The sequence below is a fragment of the Primulina eburnea genome, chromosome 4 (assembly GCF_022965805.1).
Source record: "Primulina eburnea isolate SZY01 chromosome 4, ASM2296580v1, whole genome shotgun sequence".
Classification (NCBI taxonomy): domain Eukaryota; kingdom Viridiplantae; phylum Streptophyta; class Magnoliopsida; order Lamiales; family Gesneriaceae; genus Primulina; species Primulina eburnea.
Window position 1 is genome coordinate 23336423 of NC_133104.1, and position 17279 is coordinate 23353701.

At 39.5% G+C, this 17279-nt stretch overlaps 1 protein-coding gene across 1 annotated transcript; it reads right to left on the reverse strand.

Moving 5' to 3' along the window:
* Positions 1-8075: 8075 nt before the first annotated feature.
* Positions 8076-9371, reverse strand: LOC140830127 (uncharacterized). The gene is made up of 3 exons (XM_073193409.1): positions 9122-9371; positions 8902-9037; positions 8076-8718 (listed from the first exon to the last, which is right to left on the reverse strand). Exons 1-3 carry the CDS (start codon positions 9369-9371, stop codon positions 8076-8078), a joined length of 1029 nt encoding a protein of 342 aa, XP_073049510.1.
* Between the last annotated feature and the right edge of the window lie 7908 nt (positions 9372-17279).

Below are 17279 nucleotides of genomic sequence, written 5' to 3' on the forward strand. Positions count from 1 at the left end.
ACAGCTCGAGCTCCGATGGTTCTGGAAATTTGGTTCTTTCAATTCAACCTCTACTTGATTGTGATGCAACCCGAACCTCTCGAGCCTTGTTTCCAAGCCTTCATTGGTTGGATGAAGGGCAACTTTCAACATCTTCAAGCGTCCTCTCGGGATTGGTTCTTGAAACGTATAATTGCTGGCTAGATTCATATCAATTTGGGTGGTGATTGATAGATTGACCAAATCTACATGTTTCATTCCATACAAGATGACATACCGATATGATCAGATGACCGATATCTATGTCAAGGAAGTGGTTAGATTGCACGGAGTGCCGAAGTCAATTGTCTCAGACCGTGACCCTCGGTTTACTTCGCACTTCTGGCAGAGCTTGCAGCAAGCTCTAGGTACAAAGTTACATCTGAGTACCGCATATCATCCTCAGACTGACGGACACTCAGAACGAACGATTCAGACACTGGAAGATATGTTGAGAGCTGTAGTGCTTGACTTTAGAACTAATTAGCAAGATGCATTGCCTCTTTGCGAGTTTTCGTACAACAATATCTATCAGACGAGTATTGAGATGGCTCCATTCGAAGCTTTGTACGGAAAGAAATGCAGATCCCCGTTATATTGGGATGATATCTCTGAAGTTCCTGATACTGGACCTGATATGATCAGAGATATGAAAAGTGAAACTGATTCAGAAGAAAATGAAGGCAACACCGGATCAACAAGCCAAATATGTCAACCTTCGATGTAGACCGTTTATATTTGAGGCAGGAGACATAGTATTTTTGAAGATTTCTCCATTCATATGTGTGGTTAGATTTGGGAAGAAAGTGAAATTGTCTCCACGATATGTTGGTCCATATAAGATTCTCGAAAAGATGGGAGATCGTGCCTATCGACTCGCCGTGCCGCCTTCATTATCAGGGATACATGATGTTTTTCATGTATCTATGCTGCGGACGAGATCGAGCTGGATGAGACATTGAGTTATGTCGAGAAACCGATTCGGATTATCGATCGTAAAGAAAAACAGCTCAGAACAAAGACAATTCCGCTTGTGGAAGTTCAATGGACTCGTCATGGCATTGAAGAAGCCACCTGAGAGACTGAATCAGACATGAGACAGGAATTCTCAGCATTGTTTCACTGATGTAAGTTTCTATTCAGTTTCTATAGCATTCTTTCTTATTGATATGATTGATTACCTGTGATTTCGGGGACGAAATCATATCTTAGGGGGGGAGAAATTTAATGCCCGGAAATTTAATCCTAGTAATCTGTAATTATTGATGTATAATTTGATATGATTATTAGTGGATTAATCGGGACACGATTTGATTCAGCATGTGAGGTCGAATGTGCGAGGACAGTACCATCAGCGCATATGGGTGACATGATGCGCGCACATGCGCGACACTGGCAGAGGGTCTCGCGCATCTGCGCGGTGGGTGTGTGCGCATATGCACGAGCCTGTGCAAGCGAAGTCCAGAGGACCTCGCGCATATGCGCGGAAATGAGTCGCGCATATGCGCGAGCTGCCAAGGCCGAGACCAATAGGTCTCGCGCATATGCGCCAGTGATGTCGTGCATATGCGCGAGACATGCAAATTGAAAGATTGCCACGTTTCCTTGGCATACAAATTGGTATATATATATATATATATATATATATATATATATATATATATATATATATATATATATATATATATATATAATTCAGCCTTCGAGGGAAACAAGAGGAAAAGGGAAAAACGAGGCCAACCTTATGATTTTGATTTTAGAATTCGATTTACGAAAAATCCGTCCGTGAGATTTTGAATCTGACTTCGGTACTGTGTTCCTATCGACGTAGACTACAACTGGACGTAAGTTTTGCTACGTTTTGATATGTTTTGAAATTATGCTATTGTCAGAATTGAATAGGATTCATATATGATGTTCTTTGCATGTTAGACATCGTAGAATCGAAGTCAGATTGAGAAACGGATTGATTATGAAATTATTATGATTTTCTGATTATATTGATTTGAAATCAGACAGATTTGGATTATGAATGAATTACAGATTATATCGGATATGAGTTATGATTTGTAATTGATGTTTGTTGATATGGTATTGACGGGGATACTGAGATTGTGCCGTCATGCCGTTGATTTCACTTAAATCAAGATTAATAAGATTCGGTGTTGAATTGAGAATGGAATATTGATATTATGATTATCGATATATCGTTTCAGATTTACAGAGACAGTCTTGAGTTTAGAACCGATATTGCTTCAGACCGAGACTACAAACGAAAGGTATAAGTCAATGTGGTATTGGGAGATAGAATTGAGTCGGTTTGGACTTGAGTTCCCTAAATCACATACTATTTGTTATTATTTGTATTGATTTGATTTGATATGCTTGTTTTATGGATTTGTAGAGAGAATGTGTTTGACGAGTCTTGACTAGTAATCTTGTGACAAAAGTGCCTGATAATGGCGGGATCGCCACGGGCACATTGCACGATGTCACAAGATAGTATAGGAATCTTGGGAAAAATGTGCCTGATAGTGGCGGGATCGCCACAGGCACATTGCACGATGTCACAAGATAGGATATTGGAGATAGGGCCACAGTCCATGACGGTTAGGTCAGTACACTGGATGTTTGGTTATATCGACGTGGATAGAACTGGAGTCTTTTCTATTAGTGTTGGTCGATATAGGAATACCCACATCTGGAAACCGGGATCCCTGGATTAGGATTGAGTCTAATCTGAGACGTGGAGTCACGTGTATGTTTGACAGTTTTATATTGATTATGTTTTCAGATTTTGATATATAGGACTGTTATTTGTTACATGCTTTATATTGTTTATATGATTGCATATTTCGTTGATTTATACTGGGATTATATTCTCACCAAAATTATCCGGCTGTTGTCTTGTTTGTATGTGTACATGACAATAGGTGGGACAGGATCAGGGTCCAGGAAATGAGGAGAGATCCTGATAGAGTGGAGACTTCGGACTTTGATGTATATAGGGTTGACACTTGATAATTAGATGTTGAACCTTAGTTTTTACTGATTTGTAGACGGCACAAGACTTGTACTTTATTTTATACCGAGTTGTATATTAGATTGATTTCACTACATTCCGCATTAAAAAGAAAAAAAAAATTATGACCCTAATTACTTGATTAATAAATTGATCCTGATGACGATTAAGAAGTAATTAGCGTCCGAGTCCCCACATCATGTGTACTCCATAAGCTCTAAATATAAGGAATGTCAAATTATTTGACCTAGGGACAAATTTTCAAGTTCAATGCACGATTGAGAAGAAGGTTATTTCAGGTTTACTTTGGTTTTCTACTCGATTTCATGCTGCTGGTCAGTCATTCCTTTCAACAGACATTCTTTCAAGTTCTACTCGCATCTCATGTTTTTCCAATTTCCCACACATATTTTTAAACTCGACTGCCATTTAAACCACTATCAAAACCCACTATATGTGCATATAAACTCACTGTTCATGCTACAAGGGTATCCATAACAAGTGACAAGACTAAGAAACATTCAATTCATTAAGCCCAAAATCATCATCGGTTACCAACCTGCTTATTTCACCATCAATTGACACACATGCACAACACAAACGACCCCCTCATAATAAGTGTGTGCAATGTCGCCATTGCACCAAAGACTAAAACACATAAACGACACACATATGCATAACATAGAAATTAATGCAGTATAAATGAAAGAATGAAACAACAATGATAAAAAAAACATAATGCAGCAGAAAATAAAAATGAAAAGAAAGGGAAACAGTGAACTCCCTTGATCAAGGCTCATCTTCGTCGTGTTCTGGTTGTGGCAATCGCAATTCATCCCCCTGCTGCTGATAGTCATACTGAAAATGGAAATGGGGAATGAACTAAGGAGGTGATGGTATGGTCCCTAGGTCAACGCCTTCTTGGACGAGCATAATACGCATCATGGACTATACATAGGCGAAATGTTCATTAAATCTCGTGTTGACTCGATCCTGATGAGTCGTGAAGGCGATAGTATCATTCATCATGTCGTTTTGGGACCGTCGGCAGGGACGTGGATGCAGGCGACATGGGGCGGTGGTTCTCGATCCACCTGTATCTCCCTCGTGATTGGGCAAATCACTTTGTTGTTTTGCACTCTTCCGTTATAAGTCTTCCACAAAAATGGGTTTCATCGGTTATATTCATTCCTCGTCATCCCGGAAAACCCCTGCCCTCGCACATAACTCTGAGATGATGGTGGGGAAGAAGAGGCCGATGTGACTTGTGTGAGCACTCATCATGATTTGATAATGTATAAGCTTGCCCACATTAATATTTTACCCTTCGGTCAAGGCAAACAGTAGCACCGCCAGCTCCTTTTGCACGTCGCTCCTATGCGAGACCGGCATCATCCGTCTCGCCACAAATATATACCACATGGCAATTTGGGCTTTCAAATACTTCTCATCAAAACAGCTTGGCAGTCCGCCCAACGGTCTCCAAATTGCGCCCGATGGTGCAATGCCTCTAGTATCATATCATAATTGGGGTCGGCTACCAACGCCTCTAATCTAGAGTCATCAACTTCATCCATCTCTAGGAGTGCGTTAATCGTAACATAATCAAACGGTACAAGTCGACCTCTAACAAAAACCTTCCCATCCGCCCACTCCACCACATTTGTGAAGAATTCTCTAACCACCGATACCACCGCCTCATTAGGTTGATCTCCAAAATTTTCCCATCCCCGCCTACCCAACTCCACAAGAGGCTCTAAGTGTCTATCCTAAAATTTCCTACGAAATCCCCTCTCGACTATCGGGTTTCTATGAATTTTGGCATGGTTATACCGAGCCCGAGCCGCCTCATTTACAAATCAAGTTCTATCAAATGAAGAAGATGAGGAAGAGCCGAAAACCTTTCAATTTCTTGGGGGCCATGGAAAAGATGATGGAGATAGTGAAGTGTGTTGTAGAAGTTGACCGATAGGATGCCGCTTGATTCTTCAGGAGGGGATCGAGCCACGTCGCTTGAAACCTTGAATTTAGGGATTTTCGTTGCAGGAAAAAAAATGAGAGGGGCGTAGATTAAGAGGGTTTGGGTGAAATTTTCGTGCAGAATGAGAAAGGGGAAAGAGAATAGGTGAATTTATGTGCAGTCGCACCCGAACGGTAAGATGTTACAGCCCGAGCACCGATTGCACTGGAATTGATTCACGGGCGGAGGTGTTCGTGCTCGAGCGGTAATTTCTTACTGCTCGGTCGCGAACACTCACCTTAATTTTCCTTTTTTTATAATTAAAAATAAGAATAAAAACAAATTTAAAAAAAATGATAAAAGAAATAAACCAACCAACATCTAGATTAAAGTTCAACTCAATAAAATAAAAAATAAAAACGAGTAGGAAGGAAAAGAAATTAGTTCTCAATTTATAGTCGAGAGCTGGATTATGGATTCCCCTCAGCTCTGTTTGTTTTGGAATCGAGCGACTCCAATTTGTGGATCGACTGTGCCACATAAATAATGCTTCAGTCGTTGAGTATTGACTGTGAATGACTCATTTTTTCCATCTTTCAAAGTTATTGCTCTCGAGGGGGACACCTTGGTGATCATGTATGGGGCTGTCCACCTTGACTTGAGTTCGCCAGAAAATAAGCATAGCTTGGAGTTGTACAGTAGCACCGCTTCCCCTTCTTTGAATTCCCTCAATGTAATGTGCATGTCGTGTGCTTACTTTGTACGCTCCTTGTAGTTCAAGGCCAGGTCATAGTCTTGACCTCAGAATTATTCCAATTGGTCCAACTGCAGCAACCTATGTTCACCTGCAAGAGAAAAATCAAGATTCAGTGCTTTTGTTGCCCAATAAGCTCTATGTTCTAACTCAACGGGTAAATGTCACGCTTTTACAAAAATTAACCTATACGGTGTCGTGCTTATAGGTCTTTTAAAAGCATATCTATATGCCCAAAGCGCGTCATCGAACCTCAACGACCAGTCCTTTCATTTATGATCCCCACAACCTTCTCCAGAATCCCCTTGATCTCGCGATTCGACACCTCAACATGACCATTGGTTTGGAGGTCATAGGTACTGGGAATTTTATGAGTGACCCCATATTTTTCCAAAAGTTTTTCAAAAATTTTATTACAAAATTGGGTATCACCATCATTAATGATTGCTCTTGATGTTCCAAATCTATTGAAAATATTTTTCTTTTAAAAACTTCAGCACCACTTGAGAATCATTCGTGGCATATGATTCTGCTTCTACCCATTTGGAAGCATAGTCAACCACAACCAAAATGTATTTTTTCATAAAAGAGGTTGGAAACGGTCCCATTAAATATATCCCCCAAACATCAAAGACCTCGCACTCGATAATATTGTTTAAAGGCTTCTCATGACGATTAGAAATGTTACCTGTGCATTGACATCTATCACAAGAGAGGACAAATGAACGTGCATCTTAAAATAGAGTTGGCCAATAAAAGCCACATTTGAGTACCTTGGATGCCGTTCGTATGTGTCCAAAATGACCACATACCTCGCGGTCATGATAATGACTGAGATTCTATCTCATCTCGTCTTTTGCCACACTTCTCCGTATCATGGCATATGCACAGATTATTTTTGCTAACATGCTCAAGCATAGAAAGATGATCAGCTACTACATTTTGTACACCTTTTTCTCTCTTATTTCGAAGTCAAACTCTTGAAGTAGTAAGATCCACCTAAGAAATCATGGTTTGACTTCTTTCTTAGCAAGTAGGTATTTAAGGAAAGAGTGGTTAGTAAACACAATGACTTTCGACAAAACAAGGTAAGAGTGGAACTTATCAAGTGAAAATACTATTGCAAGTAATTATTTTTCATTGGTTGCATAATTTAATTGTGCTTCATCTAAAGTCATACTTGCATACTATATAATGTGCAATGCCTTATTCCGCCTTTGACCTAGGACAACACCAACCGCAGTATCGCTGGCATCGCATATTACCTCAAAAGGCATATCCCAATCTGGTTCCACCAACAAAGGAGCCGTCACCAAGCTCTCCTTTAGGTTCTCATATGCCTGCAGACAGTCAGAATTGAAATCAAATAGCACATCTTTCATGAGTAGGGATGAGAGAGTTTTAGCAATCTTAGAAAAATCTCTAATGAAATTTCGGTAAAAACCGGCATGTCTTAGGAAACTTCTAACTCCCTTTATTGAAACCGATGGTGGGAGATTCTTGATGACATCCACTTTAGCTTTGTCCACCTCAATCCCTTGTTCCAAAGTCTTATGCCCTAGCACAATCCCCTCTTATACCATGAAGTGACACTTCTCCCAATTCAGCACCAGGTTCGTCTCCTCGTACCTCCTCAACACCGATTTCAGATTCTGCAAACACTCATCAAACGTTGCACCAAAGATAGAAAAGTCATCCATAAATATTTCAAGAAAAGTTTCAATCATATCATGGAATATAGAAGTCATGAATTGCTGAAAATAGCAGGGGCATTGCAAAGACCGAAAGGCATACGGCGGAAAGCAAAAGTGTCATAAGGACAATGAACGTGGTTTTCTCTTGTTCCTCGATTGCAATAGTGATTTGATTATACCTCGAATACCCATCTAGAAAACAGTAAAATTCATGCCCCGTTAGTCTCTCTAACATTTGATCAATAAAGGGTATGGGAAATGGTCCTTACAGGTTACATCATTTAATTTCCTATAATCAATACACACTATCCACCCCGTAACAGTCCTAGTGGGAATAAGTTCTTTCTTTTCATTAGTGATCACAATAATCTCACCTGTCTTAGGCACTCACTGAACAAGGCTTACCCATGAACTATCGGAGATAGGATAGATAATACCTGCATCGAGAAGTTTGATAGTTTCAGCTTTCACTACCTCTTGCATCTTTGGATTGAGTCGTCTCTATGGTTTCACAAGGGGTGAATACTTCTCCTACATGAGGATTTTGTGCATGTAGATTGATGGACTTATTCCTAGGATGTATGCCACCTTTAAGAACTTTCAGCAGTTTTCCCTCCATTGCGTCTGTCAAAGCAGCAAAATAATGACAGGTGACTTGTTATTCACACCTAGATATACGTACTTTAGGTGCGGAGGCAGTGGCTTGAGCTCAAGTCCTGGTAGTTCCACAATGCTTGACTCCGACGGAGTCAAGTCTCTTCGGTCTCCCAAATCCTCCAATCTCATCCTTATTGGCTTCCTCCATGGATGGTTGGCATTAAAGCAAGCCACTATTTCCGCTCTTTCTTCGACCAAATCATCCCTTTTCAATTCAGTAGTGAGAGTGGCTTCCAATGGGTCTTTCATAGCCTCCTGCAAGAAATTACACACAAGTGAATCCACAACATCAATTATAAAATAGTCATCAGTGGGTAGTGTGTGCTTAAGAGCATTAAAGACATCAAAAGTAATTTCTTCCTCTCCCACTCTCAATCTCAACTTCCCTTCTTGAATATCAATCAGGGCCTTTCCAGTCGCAAAGAACAGTCTCCCCAAAATCAAGGGCATCTCCATGTCTTCTTCCATGTCGAGTACTACAAAATCTGCTGGAAATATGAACTTGTCCACTTTCACCAACACATCATCTTTGAGTCCTCGAGGATATTTGATGGATTTGTCTCCTAGTTGTAAGTAGATACTTTTGGGCTTAGGCTCTCCCAATCCAAGTTTCCTGAATATATATAAAGACATAAGGTTAATACTTACACCCAAATCACATAAGGATTTATGAAAAAAAATCAATAATAATGGAAGAAATAAAAAAACTTCTTGGGTCTTTTAGCTTTGGTGGATCTTGTTTTGTACCAATGAAGAGCAATTTGCAGTCAAGTTTATCATCATGTGATCCTCCAACTTAGTATTAATAGCTAAGATGTCTTTCAGAAATTTAACATATCTCGGTATTTGCATTAAAGCATCAGCGCATGGAATATTAATGTGAAATTTCTTGAATACTTCTAAGAAATTGCCGAATTGCGCATCCAAATTCGCTTTTTTCAATGATGTAGGGAAATGTGGAGGGATAAAAATTTTGAATTTTGTAGTGGGTGCGAGTATAGAGTTATAAAACTTACCTATGGACGTGTCATCTGTTTCCTCTCCTTGATCCTCTTTTTCTTTCTCCTTTTGTTCAAGTATTTTTCCACTCCTCAATGTTATGGCTTTCACATGATCTTTCGGGTTAGTCTCCGTGTTTCTTTGCAAGGTGCCCGGATCTCTGTTAGTGATCATTTTAGCCAATTGACCTATCTGATTCTCCAAACCCTTTATCGATTCATCCTGGTTCTGTAGTCTAGTCTCGGTGGATGAGATGAATTTAGACATCATTAGCTCCAAACTAGACTTCTCCTCTTTGTGCTCAGGTCGATATATCGGTTGCTTACCATACTGTTGTCCTCCTTGGGGTTGATTCTGATTGCTTTGTCAACCCCATGAGAATATGGGGTGTTCCCTCCATCCAGGATTATATGTGTTTGAATATGGATCATTCCTAGGATGTTTTTGAATCCCCACTTGATTTACTTGTGCCTCCTCATGCATATGAAAGGACCACTATATTGGAAATCCTTAACATACTGTTCTCCTCCGCATTTATCATCGAATATCTCTTGCAGGCGCATAGCCGTCCCGTTTACATTCAAGCTGTCTATTTTCTTGTTAAATGCTTCTAATTGTGTAGTGATAGCGGAAAATTAATTTACCTGGTGAATTCCAGCACTCCTTTGATTGTTCCTCTCGGATTGAGGGTGATAACTGCTAGCAGACATCTCATCCAGTAACTCATACTATTATTTGGCCGTTTTCCTCAGTAGATTCGCACAGGCCGCAGCATCTATCATGGTACAGTTAGATGAAATTAAACCATAGTAAAAAGTTTGGACAACTAACCCAAGAGGCAACTCATGATGTTGGCATCAACGCATAAGTATTTGTAGTGCTCCCAAGTCTCGTAGAGTGACTCCTTATCAAATTGAGAGAAGGTAGTTATGTCCGCTCGCAGCTTCATGGTTTTTAATAGAGGAAAGTATTTCAAAAGGAATGCCTTAGCCATATCTTCCCAAGTTGTGCTTGAACCTACAGGCAGACAATTCAACCAAGATTTAGCTTTGTAACGCAAAGAAAAAGAAAATAAACGCAATCTAACAACATCATCAAACACTCCATTAAATTTAAAAAGTATATTTATATGTTAATTATTTGACTTTTTATATGTAGGAAATTATATCAAGACATTGCATAGTGAGTCCTATTGTTGTAAACCGGCTCCAGCTATATTGTATTCTTAGCACATATTGTTGCTTACTCGTATATCAGGGTGATCATGTAGACGTCCATTGAAACTTTTGATTTCCTAGATATGAGTCACGCATCCATGATAGTGTTGTATGTGTGGTGAGTTCACTTGTGATTGTGATAGCATATTACGAAGTCGTGTCTTCCTGTTGTATCGTAAGGGGTATGAAGATGAGCCATTGTGACAGTTCGATAGTACACCAGGGTGTTCCTCACATAACTAGACCAGGGCAGTTTAGATGCAGTTATGGCGTGGTTCCCATGTGTATGTTATTGCTCGAGTATTACTCATATTGTTATTGTACTGTTTGTTGGTTCCAGTTATACCGTTGTTGTTGCACCCAAGTACGTGCATTGCATTCAGCATGTCCTATTAACGGAGATGTCTTGAAATTTTTATGGACCAAAACTATATTTTAAAATATTTTAAATATTTAATTGTATGATAATAAAGATTATTATAATACCCTCAGTGCAAAGAAATGACAAAATTTTGATCACATGTAATTTTTTTTGTCAGTCTCACGTAAAATTGGTCAAAGTTTGATGATTATCTTCGAATTTCCTGAAATATCCCTTCCAAAATTTTTGGATAGAGATGTAGGTAAAGTTGGAGGACGCAAGCTGACTCACCTTGGAGAAATCGAAATGGATAAACCCAAGAATTTTAAACATCGGCTGATAGCTAACGCGAAGTGTACCAACACGGTTTTGTGGCGTGCCCAACATTTGCATTTATTGTGTTTCTTTTATATCCCAAGAATTTTAAACATCGGCTGATAGCTAACGCGAAGTGTACCAACACGGTTTTGTGGCGTGTCCAACATTTGCATTTATTGTGTTTCTTTTATATATATATATATATATATATACATATATATATATATATATATATATATATGTATATATTGATAACACTGAAATCGGTGATGCTAACTGGTAGGTCAGATCTTCGCTTGGAGAGCTCGGATCTAACCGCGATACGCTGGCTGGGAGGTCGGCACGTCACCCGGGGAGCTCAGATCCAGCACCTCGAAATCAAGAAACACAAACAAGAGTGTTTGAAGGGGGCCGGAATGTTGTTCCGGCGTAGCCCCTCCGACGCTAAAGTCAGATAATAGAAAACTGAGAGAGTAATGTGTGTGCTGAGAGAATGTGAAAAGTATGAATGAATTTTAGAGTTAATGAAACCTGGTATTTATAGGTGAACCGCAGAGTCCTAGTTTTGGTAGGTTTAGATCTTCAGAATCTTCGGAAGATTTGATTTAGATCTTGCCCAGATTTGATTTAGATATCGTGCCAGATTTAATTAGATCCTTAATGGGCTTTGAGAAGTAATATACAACAAAATTCTTTGGATATCCCACAAAGTAACATAAAATGGATCGACTATCCAATTTATCTCACACTACCTGCTTCACATAAGCAGGGCACCCCCATATTCTAAGATAAGAATATTTGGGTGGCTTACCCATCCATATCTCATATGGAGTCTTGTCAACTGCTTTTGAATGGACATTGTTTAACAACAGTGCCACTGTCTCAAGCGCATATCCCCAAAAGGATGGCGGTAACTCTGTAAACCCCATCATAGTCCGAACCATGTCCATCAAAGTCCGGTTACGACGCTCCGAAACACTATTCAACTGTGGTGTAGCTGGCGGAGTCCACTGTGAGAGAATCCCATTCTCCTTAAGATACTCTTGGAACTCAGCACCCAAGTACTCACCACCTCGATCCGATCGAAGTGTCTTGATGCTTCGTCCCAATTGCTTTTCTACTTCACTTCTGAATTCTTTGAACCTTTAAAAGGCTTCAGACTTGTATTTCATCAAATACACATACCCATACCTCGAAAAGTCATCGGTAAAGGTGATGAAGTAGGCATGTCCATGCTTAGTGGTGATGCTAAGCGGACCGCACACATCGGTATGGATCAAATCCAATAACCCTTTGGCTCGCTCCACATTAACCTTAAAGGGAATTTTGGTCATCTTTCCTTTTAGACAGGATTCACAAGTCGTGAGAGCATTAATATCAGACATATCAAACATGCCCACTCCCACTAGCTTGTTCATCCTTCTTAGGGAAATATTTCCTAATCGAGCATGCCATAATTGTGACGAATTTAGAGTATCTTGTTTGCGCTTGTTTGTTGTTGTTATAGCTTGGACATTGTTAAGTGGAATATCTTTTAATTTTAAGGTGTAGAGATCGTTTTCTAGTTCTCCGGTACCAATTAAACATTCGTTCTTGTAAATGTTGCAATCACCTTTGATAAAAAAACAAGAAAATCCATCTTTATCAAGAATATAAATGGAAATAATGTTTTTCACCAAGTCTGGTACAAACAAAACATCTCTTAAAACAAACTTAAAATCATTATTCAAATGCAAGTAAACATCTCCAACAGCCTTGGCAGCAACCCTTGCTCCATTGCCCATCCTCAAGAAGGTCTCACCTTCCCTGAGCCTCCTGCTTCTTCCCATCACCTGCAAATCATTACAGAGATGTGAGTCACAGCTGGTATCCGATACCCAAGAAGTAGAGTTAATTGAAATGTTTACTTCAATGTAGACCATACCGTTTCCAGAACTTTTCTGGGCAAGATATTCCCTGCAGTTACGCCTCCAATGTCAAGGCTTCTTGCAGTGATGACAGATGTCAACAGTCTTGTCAGCCTTCACTGGTGTGGCTGCCACAATGGGACCTGGAGTCTGCCTCTTCAAGGGCACGTTCTTCTTGGGACGTTGGAAAGAACGCTTCTTTCTCTTCCCACGTGGATCGGTCTTCGTACCAGATTAAGAACCCACATAAAGAACCGACTTCTCTTTCTTGATGGTGGACTAAAAAGTCACAAGCATGTTCACCAACTCCTCAAGGGTCGGCTCCATCTTGTTCATATTGAAATTCACCACAAAAGGATCAAACGAGCTAGGAATTGACAAAAGCAACACGTCGGTGGTCAACTCCGAAGGCAACATCAAATCCATGCCAACGAGCTTGTCCACGAGCCCAATCATCTTTAGGCCATGCTCATGGACCGAAGCCCCAACTCGCATGCGTAAAGTGATCAGTTCCTTGACCGTAGCATTCCTAAGAGGCCGAGTCTGCTCACCAAAGAGCTCCTTGAGGTGCAAATGAATGTCAGCAGCACTCTTTGCACCCTCAAAATGCCTCTGCAGCTCATCGTTCATAGAAGCCTGCATATAACATTTGGCCTTCAAGTCATGGTCACACCAATCCTTGTAAGTCTGCAATTCCTCAGGAGTGCAGTCAGTCGGAGCCTTATCAGGGGCGACTCAGTCAGTGTATATGCAATCTTTTCCGAGTTCAAGACGATTTTCAGATTTCTTAGCCAAGTGAGGTAATTAGGTCCGGTTAATACGTGTTTTTCGAGTATGACAGAAAGCGGATTGCGAATTGAAGACATTGTCAAATAGTACTGAAAAGTAAACAGATAAATGTTAATGACTATTTTAAAATATTTAGTAAGATATAAAGTATGGACTTTAACTTTATAAATGTTTACTCCCACTGTTTTGACATCTTTCACTACCCTCTAGTGAAAACAGGAAACTCCTTTCCTCAGTAGGTACACAAGGTCCAATTAGCGAATCATGATCCCAAATAATATCAGTCAATCACAATTCCTAAAAAGGAGTTTCCAATTGCATCACAATGCAACCCTCTACGTAAACTTTTGTCTCACGTTTGATTAGGACACAATAATATGACGTCGTTCATCTTCACGTGTCAAGCCTTACCCATCGATGTTGAACCTTAATGGACGGTCGCCATGAGTTCTCCCAATAATATGAGCCGAAATCATGGGAGTTCCACGTAGTTTACATCACCATGTCGATGGATGTCATAGCTTTCCGGCACCAGGGCCCCCCCAATAATATGAGCCGAGCCCCGAGTACGGGTAGCGTTCATCATGCACCCATTGTCGATGGAAGACATGGAAATTATAAACAAATTTATAATTCTCCTTTTCGGGCTTGATATTAATTTAAAATCTTATTCAAAATGAGGGTTTTAAATTTTGAAAGGTCTCATCATTAATTTTATTTAAAAAAACTCGCCATGTTTGATCGTATGTTTGCCGGATTCATGCAACTTTGTTATTATCATAATAATAACGCACATACTCATTATTTATAACATATCATGCATATATTATAAACAGTAAACAAAACAAGGATGATCAATCGCCCCAATACTAATGGCCCGTGTAAGCTAAGCATGGGCCTAGGTCCAATCCTAGGGAAATGCATGGGATGCAAATGCAACTATTACATAAGCCTCCAATATTTACATGTCTTCGATCTTCATAATCATCAAGGCCACCATCTTCCAATCTTTATCATCCACTATACTAATATTTACAAATAAATATCCATGGCAAATAGGGATACATCTCATGGGGGTGGGAACGAGCCATAAACCAAGCCCACTTTATAAATTGATAATTATTACAATCATTCAACACAAAATATCCTAGCATACACCTAACGAATTGGGCTTGGGCTTTTGATCATCTTTCATGCATAATATCACATATCACACACCATCAATTAATTATCACAATAATTAATTGATCGAATATTATATATCTTGATCAAATCACTAACCGCCACGATTATAAACTAAATTAACAAAGTATACAAGCACATTTGTCTACTTTCTAATTAATTTATTTATAACTGAATTTCTTGTAAATCACAATTTACTATAAATAATTAAAGTCCAACTTCAATTATTTATTTCATGAGAAAATATTTGCAACTTTTGCAAATTTAAACTTAAGGGCCCAAAAAATCATTTTTCACCAAAAAACATTTTGGCCCGTTTAAATTCCCAAATATGTTAGCCATCTAATGGCCCAACAACTCAAGGCCCATGACACTTTGATATTTCAAAACACCTTTTGAAAACCCTAGACGTCATCGCCGTCGCCGGAGCTCTGTCGCCGGATTCCGGCCAACATGCCAAAATTTAATTTTTTTTATTTTAAAAATAGGGGCTGTTCGGGCAGCCCCTCGGGCTGCCCTTGCTGCCCGAAATGGGCAGCCCCTCGGGCAGCCCGAGCTGCCCAAAATGGGCAGCAACACGCTGCCCGAAATTGCCCAAAATATGGCCTTGATTTTTGTTGCAAACACTCATCTCATGCGGTTAAAAATCGACTTCAATATAATATCATGTATATGCTACAAAAACTAGTACCCTTAGCTCATGATACCACTTGAAAGGGATCGATTTTAGGTGACCGAAATCGCAACGGAAGCAACAAAAATTTCGAAAAACATATTTTTCTAGCATTAAAATTTCGGCCACCTTGTGTACTAGGTGTAGCATATACAAAAATACAAAAATGACATTCATAGTGTGTGTTTAGAAATGTACCTATCAATTTTAAAAGATTGATGATGGTTCCAACTAAGATGTAAACACCTTAGCTCTTGAATGGCAAGATAATCTTCAAGCTTCCCTTTGAGCCCACCTTGCTCAAATATTAAGCCCACCACCAACAAGCTAGAACCACTCTAATTTTGCACTAGAAAAATTAGAGCATTTTTCTTTGAGAAGTGTTTTCTTTCCTCAACTATTGAAGAAGAAAAATGAGAGAAAAACTTGGAGAGAATATGAGAGAAATTTCGGCCACTATGCTAGGGGAGAGAAGGGAGACTTTTCTTGGTATGTGAAAAAGAAGTTGTGTATTCCAAAGGCATGCCATGCCTTGGATGTTGCAAAAGTTGTCTCCAAACCTTTCATCTCCTGTGCATGCAATTCTATTTGGGCTTGTAACAATTACAAGGCCTATGGACTTTAATTTAATTGTGTCAAACATATTTGACCCCAATTAAACATTACTTGATTTTACTCAAGCCCACTAGTTTAATAATTATTTCTAATTGGGCTCTACAAGACCCAATATTGTTTAATTAATTCAACACTTGAATTAATTTAATTTAGTCCATAATAATGTATATGAAAATCACAATTTTCAAATACATTATTCACTTGGCCTACTTTTAATTTAGGAGCTCTTCATCAAATTAAAAGTTACATTCTCCTTATAGAAGTCATACTTCTATTTTTCCTTACGCTTATAAACTCATTTATAAGCCGTTCAACACATTGAACTATTTTACTTCTCAACGAGATCTAGAAAGCTAGCACTTGTGTGGCCCTCAATGGTTCATTGATATAACTAGCCGTGGGTTCACATCTCCATGTGATTCGGACTAAACATGTCCTTATATGAGCATACCCCAATTGCTCCATTCTTACTTATCAACTCCTTGATAACAAGAACGTCAGAACTCAAGTCTGATATTACCCAACCAATCATGTTAAACGCCTAGCAGCATCGCTTACATAATTCCCTAGGTATCAAGTGATAGTGCCTTCAAGAACCATTCAATTATGGTTAGCGTACAGTACGGTCCCTTCAACTCATATATCCCGACCGATTCGACAACCATTGGTTTCTCGAGAGTTGTCAATGAATCGATACTACGTGTCATGTCGTAGTTGCATCAATGGTGTAATCTATGAAACCCCTTTCATAATTACCACCATAATCTGATCAGATATTTCAACCTACATACACATGAGAACTCATAGGATATCCATACCCGAAGGTAAGCGGTGAATCCCCGACTACATTGCATCGAATCCTATATGTTTCGACAGAACACCCAACTTTGCCATCTGATGACCCCATGAGAGTCAGTAAACAAGTCAAAGTGTAATTCTAGCACATAGAGTCTCAATGTTGTCTCGGGTCATAAGGACTAATGGTGTACAACCATAAACTAGGACTTTTCCACTCGATAATTGAGAACCACTTGGAAAGTCCTTTATGGTGGGTTGTTCAGTGCATTCTACCAGGAGCACCTATCTGCATGCTCGGACATCACAATGTCCCCT

Bases quoted from the DNA above. Each gene is read 5' to 3' on its own strand.
- LOC140830127 (XM_073193409.1), bottom strand. From the start codon at position 9,371: ATGTCTAAATTCATCTCATCCACCGAGACTAGACTACAGAACCAGGAT. The intron at 9,038-9,121 runs GTAAGTTTTATA...CATTGAAAAAAG, and splicing joins AACAGATGACACGTCCATAG to CGAATTTGGATGCGCAATTC. The intron at 8,719-8,901 runs GTTGGAGGATCA...ATATATATTCAG, and splicing joins ATCTTAGCTATTAATACTAA to GAAACTTGGATTGGGAGAGC.